The sequence below is a fragment of the Trichosurus vulpecula genome, chromosome 4 (assembly GCF_011100635.1).
Source record: "Trichosurus vulpecula isolate mTriVul1 chromosome 4, mTriVul1.pri, whole genome shotgun sequence".
Lineage (NCBI taxonomy): Eukaryota > Metazoa > Chordata > Mammalia > Diprotodontia > Phalangeridae > Trichosurus > Trichosurus vulpecula.
Window position 1 is genome coordinate 260,759,544 of NC_050576.1, and position 16,532 is coordinate 260,776,075.

Sequence of the window (16,532 nt, forward strand, 5' to 3'; positions counted from 1 at the left end):
AGCAGATAAACTGAGAAAGATGAAGACTAAGAAAGACCATTAGATTTGGCAATCCAGAGAACAACGGTAACTAGAGAGAGTAGTTTGGGTTGAGTAGTGTGGCTCAAAGCCAGATTATAAAGAGGTGAGGAGTGAGGGGAGAAGCAGAAACCAGGAGAGACAGCTTTTTCTGGGAATTTGGCTGAGAAAGAAAAAAAATTATCAGATAACACCTTGAGGGGATGGTAGAGTCCAGTGAAAGCTTTCAATAAATGAGGGAGGCTTGAGCATGTCTGGAGGTAGTGGGAAAAACCAGTGGGGAGAAAGAGGTGAGGATTAAAAAGTGACAGGAGATGCTGGAGGGTGCAATCTGCTGGAGGAGATGAGAAAGGATGAGGTCAAGAGCTCACGAGAAGAGCCATCCTGGCGAGCAGAAGGGCCATCTCATTGTCAAAGATCATGGGAGAGGAGATGTCAATGGGTTTTGAAATGAAGAGATGGGGAGAAGAGAGAGCTTGTGTCAATTGACCCCGATTCGCTCAGTAAATTAAGAGGTGGGTTCCTTGTCTGAGGAAGGGGAGGGTGCAGGAGATGCAGGAGGCCTGAGGAAGAGGAGAGGATTTGGAATAGCTTTTATGGAGACCAATCAATTAGGGTAAAACGAAAGACCTGCCTTAGTGCAATTAGGGCCCAGCTGAGGTTGTAGAACATTAACTAACAAGAATCACTGACATGAATTTATAGAATGTACTCAGCCCCTCCAGCTCTTCTGTCAGGCAGTATGTGAGTGGGGGAAAGCTGAAGATGAGAGTAATGGAGGGCTGAGGTGTGGCAACGGATGAGGGGCAAACCGATAAGGCGAGGGATTCAGGAGGACAGGAGAGCATGGAGCTGAATGGACCCATAAGAAGGTCAAGACTGGAAAGGGCGGAAAGTGAAGTCAAGAGACTGGTCTGAGAATGCACTGAGGGAGAAGGATCAGAGGTCACAATGAGGCTAAAGAAGAGGTTGAAAAGGCACATGAGGAGATGGAAGAACCAGAGGCTGTGGTCAGAATGTCAATTTTTGATTTATGGAGTATGTGAGAAACAGTGAGATGCGAGGTGTGGCAACCCCTGCACTGGACTGCGGTGGAGGGAAGCAATTAAGAGAACTGAGGAATTATGAGGCCAGGGAGCTTGAAGGACGATTAAAATGGATGGTAGAGTCCCCAGTGCAAGAGCAGGAATTAGAGAGAAACAGAAGGAAGTGAGCAGGCGCGGAGCTCTCTGGAAAAGGAGTCAGTATACAACAGCCACCATCCTCTGGACTGGGTGGAAAACTTTAATTCAGTGAATTTCAAAGAACAAAAACTCACAGGAGGATATGAACACACAAGACAGCAGGCATGGATGGGCTGAGGACTGCACTGCTGGAGGGAATACCATACTGATGAGAACACAGGTCCACGAGACACTAATGAGACCAGTTTTTGAGCATGGCTCACAGCTATCAATCCATCTTCCATGCTGCTGTCATAATGATTTTCCTTAAGTGCTTATCTCACCATGTCACTCCTCTACTCAATAAACTCAGCTGGGTCCCTAGGATCAAATATAAACTCCTTTGTTTGGCTTTTAACCTGACTTTATAACCTAGTTCTAACCCATCTTTCCAACCTCATTACATGTTACTCCCCCTACCACACTGTGTGATCCAAACCTGTCTTCTCTGTTCCCCACATGACTCCATCTCTCATTTCTGAGCTTTTTCCTGCTTGTCCCCCGTGCCTAAAAAGTACTCCTTCCTGCTCATCTCCACTTCACAGAATCTCTCTCTTTCTTAAGGATGCCTCTCAAGAGTCATCTTCTACATGTAGCCTTCCCTCCTGCCCTCACTACTTTATACTTATTCCTATTCATCCTGTATACATTAAAATATATACTTTTTATCTCCCCAGCTAGATGGAAAATTCCCCTTAAGTCTCATATTTTGTACCTGCATGCCCCCCTCCCATGCTTAGCACAGCACCTTCCAATTACTAGGAGCTTAATAAATACTTGTTAATTGATTCAGTCATATCATGTCACATGGGTCATGAAATGCCCTCAAATACAACAGAAAAGCCTACTATAATTTGATTTAAGTAGGTGTGAGTCCTGCCCCCCCAACACTGTATGATGTAATTGTATCCGTTGGTTTGATCTCTTTTCAGGCCACCAAACTGTCCCAGGGGCTTTCCCCTATTGTTATTGTTGTTTTTTTTTTTTTTGGCTTTTGGGGGAAGGGTGGGGAGAGAAGGGAGCCTACCCCTCATAGAGGAACCTCAAAGATCAAGGGTATGACCTGCAAAGCTCACAACTGAGTACACCCTTCCTTCGACCAGACTCTCCCCCACCAGCTCCCAAACCTATAAAGTCTCCATGGCAGTAAGAGAGCCCCTCGCCTACTCCCATGGTTCCCAGACGGCATCTTCCTGCCACAAGTCACCAACCTGCTGTAACAGTCTCCAAGGTGCCCACAGCTTTCTCTGAAAGCTTCCAAGAGTTCCTCTTTCTCTCTGGGTTCAGTGAGAGAGGGGTCCATCAGAGCAGCTCTCACTAACAGGTGGGCCTCACTGAGGAGATGGATGCAGCTCTGAGTTCTCACATTCTTGTAGGTCTTACTGTAATCTACCTAGAACAGGGGGACAGGTGGGTCATGACAGCTACTGGGAAAAACCAACCCCATGAACCCGAACCGCTCTTCAAACTATCCAACGTAAGAGAAAGAAAATCTAAATTTTCCAGTCAATTAAAATTCAATTTTAATAGGAAAATGTCGGTAATCCAGACTCTCCTCATTAGGAATTTGTGATAAGACGTCACGTATTAGTAAGATTTTGCTATAGGCTTAACAAGGTTAGTTTTACGCATGATGAGATAGTAACATTCTCTTTTAACTGAGTAGCAATTATTGTTAATAGTACATATTCTTATCTTGTGAAATGTTCAATCATCCTTCAGAGAAGTATGGGAAGAATTATATGAACTGATGCAAAGAGAAGTAAACAGAACCAGAAAAGAATACACACAAGTCTGACAATGTTTATCAGAAGAACCAATAAAAAAAGTGAAAATGAATGCTTTGTAATTATAATAACTGAACTTAGCTCTGATAAAGAAATGAGACTACACCTCCCTTCTTTTCTTTATTTTGTTGTGGCGGGAAAGGTGGGGGACTAAGTATAGAACAAAATATATACTGGCAGATTTAGTTGACACATCTGATAATTTTGATGAGCTGCTTTTAAAATATTTTTTATTCTTTGTTATAATGAATTATAACAAAGGCTAAAAATGCAGAGGAATAAAGAAGAGGGATTAAGAGGGATTTAAAATGTAATCCCTGTTAAAAGGGATCATAACAAAGAATAGAGGAGAGACTTTCAAAGAAATTAAGGTGATGTAAAAACAAAAGAAATCATTGATTGATTGTTTTAAAAGGAAAAAAATGGGGAAAAAATACAATCATTCTGACAGTCTGAAACTAAAGGTTACCTCTACACTAGCCATGAAAATTGTTAGTTTTCAACAACCAAATAAGATTTCAATTTTCAGTGTCAAATGAGATTGAGAAGGGTAAAAATAAAGTCTACTGAAATTTTCATGTACTTTATAAGTACAACTCATAAAATTATTTCATGTATCAAGAATTAATGGGCTAATCAAAATAATCCACATCTATTTATTAAAATGAACTTATTTTGTAGAAGAATACTGACAGTCATTCACTTGAAAGCAGCAACATTTCGATTCTTTCAACATTATTCTATAATCTAGTATTTTCTAATCCAGAATGATCTTTCTCCACATTGGTACCAAAGTCCTACTATTTGTATTTATAAAAGTCTCCCCTAAGCTAAGTACAAGCTTCATAAAAAGAGCTGAGAAAACAGGAAGGTTTTTCACTAGTTTCTAAAAGTTAACCCAAAAGACCACCCTGCCCCTTCAGACCACCATCTTAGATAGAGTCCCAATATTTCTACTTAGGAACAAAAGAAAATTAATGAGACACAAAAGGTAAAACTGATTCTGAAGTACTATGGCTCTTGGTAGATTGTGGACCTATGATAGGAGGGTGGATCATGATTGGGTGGTTGTGGTGAAGTGATGGTGAAGTGCATAGATCACTGGTCCTGGACTCAGAAGACCTTAATTCAAACGTGACCTCAGACACACATTCAGCTGCATGACCCTGGGCAAGCCACTTAGCTTCTGTCTGCCTTAGTTTCCTCACCTGTAAAATGGGGATAATAACATCCCTTTTCTCCCAGGGTTGTTATGGGGATAAAACAAGATATTTTTAAGTACTTTTAAATCTTAAAAACTATATAGTACTAGTCACTGTTATTACTACTAGTATTATAGTCTAAGTGGAATGTAATATAATATATAATATAATCATTCCTCCTCTTTAGTTCTCCTAGAAATTTTCATTTCCTGTTCCTACCCACAGCAGAGACCATAGAATCATAGAGACTATGCACTTGGTACCTAGCAATCACTTAATAAATGCTTTTTCATTCATTCACCCGGAGGAGAGGTTAGAACTGCAAAGAATGTTAGAGTTAATTGAGTTCTGGGGTTCTTAACCTAGGGCTTCCATGAGCTTGTTTTTAAAAATATTTTGTTAACTGCATTTCATTATAACTGGTTTCTCTTCTAGTCCCCTGTATTCAATTTTATGCATTTAAAACATTATTCTGAAAAGGGGTCCATTGATTTCGCCAGACTACCAAAGGGGACCACCCCATAAAAAAAAAGGTTAAGAAGCCTTGCTCTAATCCCAGCCTGCAACTCTCTCATCTTCATCTCTCAAATGAAGACCCTCCAGGGAATTTAAGTCAGTGCACTGCCCATGTTCACAGCAACAGTAAGTGACCAAGTCAGGATGTGACCTCAAAGCCTTGTGATTCAAGTTCAGTGCTTTCTCCATCACACCAGACTGCCTCCTAAGGACCAACTCCCCGGGACAATCCTTCAATTCTTTGAAGAAAATAAGTCATTAAACTAAATGATGTCTAAGTTTTTTTTCAGCTCTTACATTCTAGGTCCTTTCTTCTGAAGGAAAATGCTAAGCTTACACCCAGTTGTATAGAGACCAAGGCTAGAATGGCCACTTTTCCTCTTAGAAGTATAAAGGTGAAAAGGGGGATTGGCCAATAAATGGAATAGTGTTCACGAAGGCTCCAGAAAAAAACAGAAGGTAGAGAGAAGAGAGCTACCTACCTTTAAGGAATCTACTGGGGAGGCAAGGCCCATGTGGCAGAAAAGAGTTTCTCATAAAAACCTAGAGACTAGTTGTCTGTGGCATTTTAATATGCAAATGGACATTGATCACTAATACTATCAACGAGAACTGGTAGCCCCAAACATACCATTTCTTTGTAGAGTTGCACAGTAGAAACTGTATTCACAATATATAAATTCCACCCAGCTTCCATTGCAAAAGGCGTCTTGAGTTTAACACTGCCATCTTTTCTGGAGCTGAAAGCAAGTAACCAGATTTAAATGGATATCAAATATTTTATTTTTACAAATGGCTATTGGAAGAGGCTTAAAAATAAATTCTTACCAATAAGTCTAACAATAGTTTATAGATAATAATAAATTTTTTTGCAAATAAGTGAATTTTCTATTTTAAGTTGGGCTACACTGTAGTAGATTTAAATGCTGGATTTGCCTAGAATCAGGAAGACTTGGAATGACCATTACTAGCTCTGTGACCATGGGCAAGTCACTTGGCCTCATCTATAACATGGGAATGATAGCTGCTGTCCTCTGAAGAAGTGCACAACAGAAGATATCAATAATTTTTTTTAATGAAAAAATCACAACTGCACTCTTTAACAGAGTTGTGGTAAGGAACAAAAGAGATAACGTACAAAAAGCACTTAATACTTCAGTCCCCTACTTGCCCTTGACAATCCGACCAAACTGGCCTTCTCTCTACTTGTCATTCATAGCACTCTGAACTCCTGTCCCCTTTCTTGGCTCCAGACGTCCACAATGACTCCTCACTTCTGCCTCTTGGCATTCCTCTCTCCCTTCAAGACAGCTCAAACATGACCTTTAGCACAAAGATATTCCTATAATAGTTATTTTATATTTTTCTCTTTATATTTATTTGGCATACACTCATATGCCTACATTTGGTCTCATTTGATACAATCAATCATCCAATTACTCAATAAACATTTATTAAAGGCCTACTACGTGCACTGTGCTAAGCACTGACAGAAAGTAAACTCCTTGAAAGCAGGGATTTATTTTAGTGCCTAGCACATAGTAGGCATCTAATAAATGCTTAAGTGATTGATTCTAGACTTTTGTAATTCCAATGTCCACTGTTAAATGAATTATTTCTGACTTCTCCAAATTGTTTAAAAAAAAACCTCTTACTCTTCACATTACATTTTGAAACTGAAGACATGCAAAGGACTCAGTTCCTCTCTCGCAACTAAGGCTCTGAGACAGGAAGAAGCTTCCTAAGCCAGAAGCATGAAGATAAGCAACTGTACAATTGGTCAGCTGCAGAGGCAGCAAACATTGCGGTGTATTTTTTTTCAGGGCCTAAGTGTCTGAAAACTGTTTAAAAATAGAATGTATGTACTGTCTTCTCTTTAGCCTAAAAGTGCTATTCCTAAATTCAAGAATTTGCCTATGAATGCTTTCATGTAAACCCTAATTTTGGTCCTCTAGAGACAGTTGTAAAATTCTCCTATGCTGTTTCAACGTCAAGTAATTAACCTTACAAACTACACAAGACATTTACATATTAGAAACTGCATACAGGATATAGCATAAACGAGCTGCGAGATTATCTAAGGCTAACTGATCTTGACAGCTTTTTGCCTACAGAAGATAAACCCTCGCTGACAAGAGGCAACTTTTAATTTTCCACGTTGGTACAGAAAAGAATTAGTACGAAGAATGCAAAAGTGAAAAGTACTCCAAAATCCCACACTTTGTTTTCCATGAACTATGCAGTCTCCCCCAACAGGTCTTTCTATGTGTCTTCCTGGGAGTAATATTCCAGTTAACTTGCACCCCTTGGGCAAGGCAAGTGTTCAGGGCTGGCCAGTCTAGCTGGACTTTTGGAAATGAGACAATCCATGGCTAGAATGTCCAGAGCACCAGATCATCAAAGCTTAACTGGAGGTCAATGCGGCAGGCAAGCGTCTATTGGATATCTCAAAGTGTGTGTCCTGTAGATATCTTAAGCTTAACATGTCCAGAATTAAACCCATTATCTTTCCCCCAAATCCTCCCTTCAACCCAACTTCCTTATTATGGTCAAGAGCACCACCATCCTTCTGGTCACCTCCCCCACAGAGCACTGCCTTCTGGTTGGTCTCCTCGTCACCGGTCTCTCCCCTCTCCAGGCCATCCTTTGCTCAGCTTTCACCTGATCGTCCTAAGATACAGGTCTGACCTTGGGACTCCCCATTCCACCATCTCTAGTGACACCCTCTCGCCTCTAGGATCAAACCTAGAATCTTCTGTTTGCCTTTTAAAACCTTCACCGCCTGGTCCATTCCTAGCTTTCTGATCTTCCTTACTCCCTTCTATGTACTCGATGAAACATGGCGCTGTCCTTGCTAATCATCATACACGATGTTCCAGCTCTAGGTTCTGTGCCTTTTCAGCAACAGTCCCCCAAGCACTCCTCAAGTTGGGGTTCTCTTGGCAAAGATACTGAAGACGTTTGCCATTTCCTTCTCCAGCTCATTTTACAGATGAGGAAACTGAGGCAGAGTTAAATGACTTGCCCAGGGTTATACAGCTAGTGACTGCAGCTGGATTTGAACTCAGATCTTCCTGACCACAGGCCCAGCACTCTAGTCACTGCACCACCTAGCTGCCCCACATAGTAAGTGCTTAATAAATGCTTGCTGATTTGATTTGACTTGAATACACAGTTCACCTAGGTCATTAAGCTTTGAAGGAGATCCGCATATCTTGATTTGAGGTCCATAAATGGGTTCAGGAATGGGAATACATTGTCACAATTCCTTTTTAAATACACAGAAAAAAAAATCCTCAGACTAAAAGAAAAATAGCTCAATCGATCAACAAGCACTCATTAAGCACCTACTATATATCAGGCATTGTGTGCTAGATGTTGAGCATACAAGTAAGGGCATAAAACATGCCGTATTTGCATTGAACTAAAGGATCAAATAAGCAAATGGTGATCACTAAACTTTCAGTTTTGATATTATAACGTTTCTGTCTTCTTCCTTATTTGTTTTGCAAAAGACACTGATGTCCCCAAGTTTTCAACTGTAAGAGCACAGATTTGTACCTATGCATTCTTGCGTAGGATTCACTTCCCTCTTAGAGTTCTGAAAGCCTCAGTAGAATTTGAACCCCTTTCTTCTGCTTTTTCTCCCCCTAACTAAAAAGAACTCTCCAAAAGGTATTCAGTTAATCCTAAATTCTACTAAAAATAAATCTCATTTAAATTTGAAGCAAAAGAAAAAATTCTAAGGAACATAAACAACATTCTTTCAATGAAACCAAAAAGGAAAATTTCAACCACGAAACTATTTTCATTCAGTAAAAAAGTCCACTACAGTTACTTTGAAAGAATTATGGGATGATTCCAGAGGACCTAAAAAGAAGTATACCACCCTGACAAAGAGGTGATGCACGCAAGCTGTATGCTGAGACATACAATTTGGGGACATGGCTAATACGGGAATTTGTTTTGCTCAATTATGCATATTTGTTACAAAGTTGCTTTTTTCCCCATGGTGGGCTGGGGAGGTTAAAGGAAGAAAAACATAGATTTCTGCTCATTGAAAAAAATTAATAAAAACAAAAGCAAAAAAAAAAACCCTATAGGAGCTGTTTGTATTTACTTGAGTTTACTAGGAATTGTGAAGGAAAAATGAAGTAAAGAAATGTAGGAGTGACAAAGGAGACGGGCTGGTCAATGGCAAAAAAAAAGAAAAGCTTAACTGAAACACTGTTGTGCTCCACTGGTATCCGACCTATCAAGATGCCAGAGAGTACCACAGGGTGGATGGACCTCACAATATCATAGCCTTAACACTGCAAGGAACTGCAGAGGTCATGGTGAAAACCCCTCATTTTGTGGATGAGGAAAGTAGGGTTCAGAAATCAAATGACCTCCCCAAGGCCACAGAACTGGGGAGTGTTATGGCTAGGATTCAAACTCAGTCCTTCTTCCTCCAGACCCAGGACAGAGGAGAACCACACAGGATGAGTAGGCTTGGATGGGCTATAAGATGAACAGTTGGAAGGAGTACCAGAGTCAGTGAGGTTACAGGCCCATTGGGCTGTTTGGAAAATACACTTACAGCAGACTTTTCCTTCTTTCTGGGATATCTTCAGCACCTGCTTTGGTCAAAAGGATAACATGATTCTTAAAGTGACATATCGCTTTCAGTCCTATGAAGAGCTGCATTCTTAAGGCACAGATATCCAAACTAACAGGTGGACAAGCCTATAAAAGAAAAAAAAGAACCATTAGAAATTGGAAACAGTGACCGCATACCTAAGTCTTCATAGGTTGGTCTGAGTTGTATTTTGAATAAACATTCACCCTCCTACGCTATAATAAATACCAATAGACTGAACCTGCTATAAATGACTTGTGATCTCCCCAGTTTGCTATATTATTAGGGGAAGGAAAAGGGGGGGAAGGCTGGCCCACAAGAAGCCCACCATGGCCAGAGGCAGTCCACGTACTGGAAGCATCCTTGGTTTATTTTTGAGAGGTGCCAACAGCTGACATTCTAGGAAAGCTGACCTCCAGGGGGTTCTAAGGTCATACTTTGACCCATTTTCTATCTAGAACGTCAATACTATAAAATTCAACTTAAGATTGGGCATCAAATAGCACCCGTGACACCATAAAATGATTCTTCTGTGAGTGGGGGGAAGGGAGGGGAAGAGAAAGAATTCATGAGCATCTCAAAAAAAAAAAAAAACCCAAACCCCACTTCTACATAACTCATGACCAACACTCACACAAACATCTTGCATCATTTTAAAGACCTAGCATTTGTATCACGGGGTTTGAATGATCTTCTGCAGTTTGGAGGCCAGGGGTGCCCAACGGTAAAAAAACATAGTGCTTCTTGTCACAGAACACCATAGATAATTTTTGTGGTCAAAAGCCTTTTAAAGTTTGCACTTGTCTTGTCTCAGTAGACATGGTGTATCCATTTGGCATAGCCATTAGGCTTTCTGGATAGAACTATGGAAATGCTAAGAGATTTCTGAGGCTTCTCAGATGACAACAGAATTAATCTTTCAGATATTTTCACATCACGGTGGGTGAGTTAAATCACCACTAATGTGCTTTTCTTCCCTTTCTGCTCTTGGAAATATTGATTTAGTTTCTGCATTAGGCTAATTAACCAATTCCCATCATAGACCTTAGGAAAAAAAAAAGTAAAAAACCCCGGACATTACAGGGTAAGCAAAAAGGCCAACTTGGGTTAGTCAAATAAATGTGGGAAAATAAAAATATCACACTATACAAGCCATAAATGCCTAAAATTGTATATCTTGAATGTTCTAGTTTATAAAATTAAACATTCCTTAGCAACCTAACATTTGCCACATTAATTACAACATAAAATGTTTCACAATTTACGCTACAGCAACATTAGCCCAGAAGAAGGCCGTGGCTTACCAGATAAAGAGGTGGCCTTGGAGCCAGGAGGACCGAGTTTCAAATCCTGCCTTGGACAGACACTTACTATGTGACCTCTCAAGGCTCTAGGCAGCTCCTATAGGATGCACAAAAGGTGCTGCCCTACACTGGCTGCTTGGAAGCTTAGAGTGAGTGCCCTAGAGCAATAAAATCATAGGCCCGGTCCCTGTCCCTATCCTAAGTCTTTGTGAACCAATTACTCTAGGAGGGATTCACTGTACAAAACACAGATATTGTCTCTAACAAATAATGGAGCCGGGCCTGGCAAGGATGTCAACACTGGATTGACAACTGCCTTCAAATATGCTTAATTTTAAAATTTCACATCCTGTTTTCCTCTGTGGATTTGAAATATTGCCTGCAGATGCTAGGGGAAAGCTTTGTCTTTAAGGAAGAATCAGTGTGATATGCATGGTAAGAAGTGCATTAGACTAGCAGTTTTTAGAAGACTCAAGTTCCAGTTAGAGTTGGACCTTGCTCTGACACTAAGTGATAAACCTTGGGGAAGTCACTACTTTTTCTGGTCTTCTTATCTCTAATACCAGAGAGCTAGGTCATAACTCTAAGGTTCATACCAGTTCATTTTGCACTAAATAATGAAAGTTAAAAGCATAATAGAATAACAGAACTGTTAATGATTAAAACCGGGAAAAACTACAATGGAGGAAAAAACCCTGAAGAAAACATTTAAAGCAATATCAGACGGTGTTGAATCACACTTTTGATAAGCAAGCCAGCTACCTGCCATTGTAGCATGCTGAGCCCATTAATGAAGGGGCAAATGGAGAAAAAAATAAAAATATCTACACAACATTTAAATTTTACATTTAACTTAAAGGACCTGACCTCCAAAAGAGGAAGGGAAAAAAAAGTTCAACATAGAAAAGAGTAGAATAGTGGTTCCCAAGAGTTTAGGATATGAAGTCCCCTTCTTAACATCAAAAAACAGGAGAGTTTGGGAGAGAGAGGTATTAATGATAGAAATGACATGATGGAATTAATAAAAATATTTTTAAATTGTTTTTTAAATCATGAAGGTAGAAAAGTAGACGGAGGGCTGGGCAAGGAGTCAGGAAGTCCTGAATTCAAATCTTACCTCAGACACTTACTACCTGTGTGACCACATGTAAGTCACTTTCATCCTCGGCTTCCTCATCTGTAAAATGGGGATGGTAATAATAGCACCTGATTGATGGAGTTATTTGAATGAGTTAATGTCAAGTATTCTGCTAACCTCAGAGCACTATATAAATGTTAGCTATTATTAAAATAGATATTTTCTATTGATTGTGAAATTATTCTAACCTTGAGGGTGGTATCCATGTAGGGGTCTGCATCCCTTGCAGCCGCCGCACTGCATCTGACAGTGAAACACTGCAAGTTGTTACTAAGGAAGAGGAGAGAGGACAGAAAGGGTTCTTTAAAAAAATAATAATTATTATTATATTTTAACATTTTTTAAAATTTTGAGTTGCAAATTCTCTCCATCCAGCCCCTCCCCTCCCCACTGAGAAGGCAAGCAACATTATCAATTATACATGTGAAGTCACACAAAACATATTTGCATATTAGCCATGTTGCAAAAAAGAAAAAGCAAGAAAAATAAATTAAGTGAAAAAAGTCTGCTTCAATCTATACTCAGACTTCATCAGTTCTCTCTCTGTAAGCAGATGGCACTTTTCATCGTGGATACTTTGGAATTGTCACGGACCACTGTACTGATCAGAGTATCTCAGTCTTTCACAGCTGATCATCGTTACAATGCGGCTGTTGCTGTGTACAATATTCTCCTGGTTCTGCTCACTTCACTCTGCATCAGTTCATATAAGTCTTCCCAGATTCTTTTATTCTGAAACCATCCCCAAGAGGGAGGATTCTGAATAAAAAGTGAGGCTGATGAACAACACAGTACATAACCACACCAACCCCTCTAATAAGGGAGCTCTCTAAAGTAAAGGAGAAGGAAGAGGAGGGAAAACAAAAAGTCTTTTTTTCCTTTGAAGAAAATGAGACAACCTTAAAAATATATACTTGCTAACACTTTAAATCAAAAGCTTTGTCTAGGGGCAAAATCAAATTGACTAGACCCCTTGAAAGGCAGAATAACAAATGAAACAAACACATGAGGCTGAAAACCACTCAGCATTCCAGTTTTGACAGTGGCATGATCAACAGCACAATTATATTCATGTGGTGCCCTAAGGCCTAGAAGGAGCTTTACTTCTATTATCTCATTTGAGTTGAAAACCCTGAGAAGCTGATACTATTATAACCGCCCTTTGGCAGATAAGGAAGCTGAGGCTGAGAGTGATTTGTCCAGGGCCACAAAGATAGCAGTGAGTGGGGAGGAAACAGTAGTGATCTGGGGAGGAAAAATAAGCAACACGAATCCGGTCCCTTACGAGAAAATCACTGAATGTCAGAGTCAGAAGAGAGCATCCCCAGCTCCCTCATTTTACAGAGGAGGGTTAAATGGCTTGTTGGAGGCAGTCCCGCTTGGATCACAGCCGGATCTCCTACCTTCTGGCCCATTGTTTTGTGTACTGCCCCATGATGCCTCTGAGTAGCAGAAAAGAGGCCATAACAGACCACCACAAAAACACGGTGATTGGCACAGGGTAGATTTTTAAAAATACACATTGATAAATGAATACAACTGCCCTGCTCTTAAAAGTATCTAACACTTCTGAAAGCCCTGTACTGTTAGAGGGAGGACTTGCTTTGACAAAACTTCAAACTAACCACATAAAAGAAGCAGGTGTCAGTGGAGGATTCATTCCACCTACTTACTGAAGCAAACGCTTCAAACACTATAGATGATTAATAAATGCTTGTTGGCATTTCTCTACCTTCTCCCCAGGCCCATAATAACGGCACAATCAACTTTTAGGTCTTCCTCTACATTCCACTGAAACAGGGTCCATTGCCCTCCCTTAAACACTCTTCTATCTTTGTCTCTGCTCCTATCTCTTCCTCTCTATTGAAATAGCCTTTCTCATCAAAAGTCTGTCTGTTTAAGGCCCAGCTCCCATGCTCTTCCATGGAATCTCCCTTCCACCTAATAATCCTCCCTCATCTGGACTCCAGCAAATTCACTACCTCTCTCCTGCATCACTTGACTCATGCAAACAAATATTGTAGCCATTTGTACACTTGAGGCACACTCCTAAGAACAAAGGTCTTGGGTATCTTTTATTCCTAGCTCAGTATCTACAACATAGCAGGTCATCATCATCATCATTAACTTACTCAATAAACATTAGCTGAATGAATAACTGGATGGATTAGTTATTTTGGAACCCAACAGGCCATTATTTATAGTCATAACTTAGCAGTTCTTTTGGAAATATTCTAATGGTTTACAAATATTTTTACAAAAAAGGAGGGATCAAAACTCCTAAAAAAAAAAAAAAAACCAGTATTTCCAACCCCTGAGATTAAAAGAAATTCCTGAACCTCCTTTAAATGTAAAGATCCTAGGGGAAAGTTTTATCTTTAGGGAAGAATCAGTGTGATATGCATGGTAAGAAGTACATTAGACTAGGAGTTTTTAGAAGACCCAAGTTCCAGTTAGAGTTGGACCTTGCTCTGACACTAAGTGAAAAACCTTGGGGAAGTCACTACATGTTCTGGTCTTCTTATCTCCAATACCAGAGAGCTAGGTCATAACTCTAGGGTTCATACCAGTTCATACCTGATAGAAATATCTGAATCACTTTCGATTTGCACTGAATAATGAAAGTTTAAAGCAGAATAACAGAACTGTTAGTGATTAAAACCGGGAAAAATTACAATGGAGAAAAAAACCTGGGAAAAAAACCATTTAAACCCGTATCAGACGGTTTTGAATCACACTTTTGATAAGCAAGCCAGCTACCTGCCATTGTAGCATGCTGAGCCCATTAATAAAGGGGCAAATGGGGAAAAAAATAAAAATACAAACATCTACACAACATCTAAATTTTATATTTAATTTAAAGGACCCAACCTCCAAAAGAGGAGGAAAAAGAAAGTTCAACATAGAAAAGAGCATAATAGTGGTTACCAAGAGTTTAGGATGTGAAGTCCCCTTCTTAACACCAAATAATTTTGTAGGGGTATCTGTCAGTTGAGAAAATACTGACAAAAAGCTTGCTTTTTAATGAAACCACAATGTATTAGCCACAGTAGCATCTACAGACATTTGGAAAAAAAAAAACAAAAACCCACTAACAGATATATCTGCAAGGCATTTTATTCAGTCGACACAAGCTATTGTGCTGCATATTTTGCTGGTGGTAAATAAAGCTCAAGATAAAAAAGGTCGGTAAGCATATGGATTCAAAAATGCCTTGCAAAAATTTCATGGTTCTCAGGGGACCTCAGCCCCTAGACTGGGAAAGCATTGGCCTATAAAAAGACAGCAATGAGCCATTAAATGCTGCCTTAAAAAGATAAATATGAAACATTAATTTAAGATGATACATCATCTATTATTCATTAAGGGAGGCAGCATGGTATAGAGAATAGAAATTTGGCCTCACAGACAAAAGGACCTAGGTTCAGCTCAATGCCAGGTCAATACTGGCTTTGAAACCATGGACAAATCATTTAGGCTCCTGGTGTTCGAGGCAACTTTCTAAGACTATGTTGGCTGGCTGCCAGTCTGCAATGGTAAAGGCACTTTCCTCACTGGAGAATCCCCTAAACCCAAGAAATCAGAAGTCTGGAATATATCCCTTCCTGATGTAGATACTCTATCAGCAAGCTTACAAAGGCATCATTCACAAAACATGGAAGGAGAGACAAGGGGCAGAGAGAACCTAACAAACAACCCATACCTCGTGATGACATGCAGAAATTGTGGGGTAAGAACCGCCTGCTGAGATTTCTCTGGATATTGGTAGACCGACACTAATTCCACTGATTTAACAGCCATATAGAGATACCCAATGTGAGGTAAGGAGAAAAAACAGAAAAGGCTGAGCAACTCTTTTTCCTGAGGGGAACTCTTCCCATCAGCAGTAATAGCACCTGCATTAAAAAGAGAAAACAGCATTACTCTGAATATTGTGTCCTTGCTGAGACATTCAGAGATATTCTATAAATGGTCTTTTCCCCATCCCTGACTTTCTGACTTTAAAATCCCACCTCCAAACCACAAGAGGAGAGATTTTAACAAAGCACGACTCTCATTTAATTCAACAAACAAGGTACATACCAGGAGTGAGACAATGGAGATATAAAAACAGATTCATATCAATAATGCAAACAATTTTAAAAAAACCACTCACAATCTTATCAAGAGAGGCAGAAAATGTAAGAAGGATACCCTTTCCAAAGGGTCGATGACCCCTAGAGTTACCAAGAAACAGCAGGACATATATTTTATTTGAAGAAACTAAAAGTGAAAAATCCTAAAGGAAAGAATGGGAAAAAAAAAAGTGGAAAAGAAGAGCCCAGCAGGACCAAATCTCTAACTCTATTACAAAGTAGTAATCATCAAAATGATTTAATATTCTTTAAAAAAGAGAGAGATCCAAGGCAAAATATGGATTTTCAATAAAATAGAGGACTTTCAAGCTTTCTCAGTGAAAAGACCAGAACTGAATAGAAAATTTGACTTTCAAACACAAGAATCAAGAGAAGCATGAAAAGGTAATCAAGAAACGGAAATTGCAAGGGACTTACTAAAGTTGAACTGTTTTGTTTACATTCCTACATGGAAAGATGATGAGTATGATTCATGAGACCTCAGTATTAGGGTAGTTGAAGGGAATATGCATATATATGTATATATGTATGTATATGTGTGTATATATATATATATATGTTTATGTATATATATAAGTGAATGTGTA

The 16,532-nt window shown here is 39.5% G+C and overlaps 1 protein-coding gene across 4 annotated transcripts in view; it reads right to left on the bottom strand.

The window, feature by feature from the left end:
- The window catches only part of HPS3 (HPS3 biogenesis of lysosomal organelles complex 2 subunit 1), a 45,121-nt gene that overhangs the window by 20,660 nt on the left and 7,929 nt on the right, over nt 1-16,532 (bottom strand). For 3 of the 4 annotated variants that reach the window (XM_036757608.1, XM_036757609.1, XM_036757610.1), the window contains exons 5-9: nt 15,513-15,705; nt 11,998-12,079; nt 9,329-9,474; nt 5,378-5,486; nt 2,453-2,634 (exon numbers count right to left, since the gene is read on the bottom strand). In XM_036757608.1, coding sequence (XP_036613503.1) covers nt 2,453-2,634; nt 5,378-5,486; nt 9,329-9,474; nt 11,998-12,079; nt 15,513-15,705 — 712 coding nt within the window. The remainder of the gene's footprint in view (nt 1-2,452; nt 2,635-5,377; nt 5,487-9,328; nt 9,475-11,997; nt 12,080-15,512; nt 15,706-16,532) is intronic. The other variant, XM_036757612.1, reaches the window with a different exon arrangement.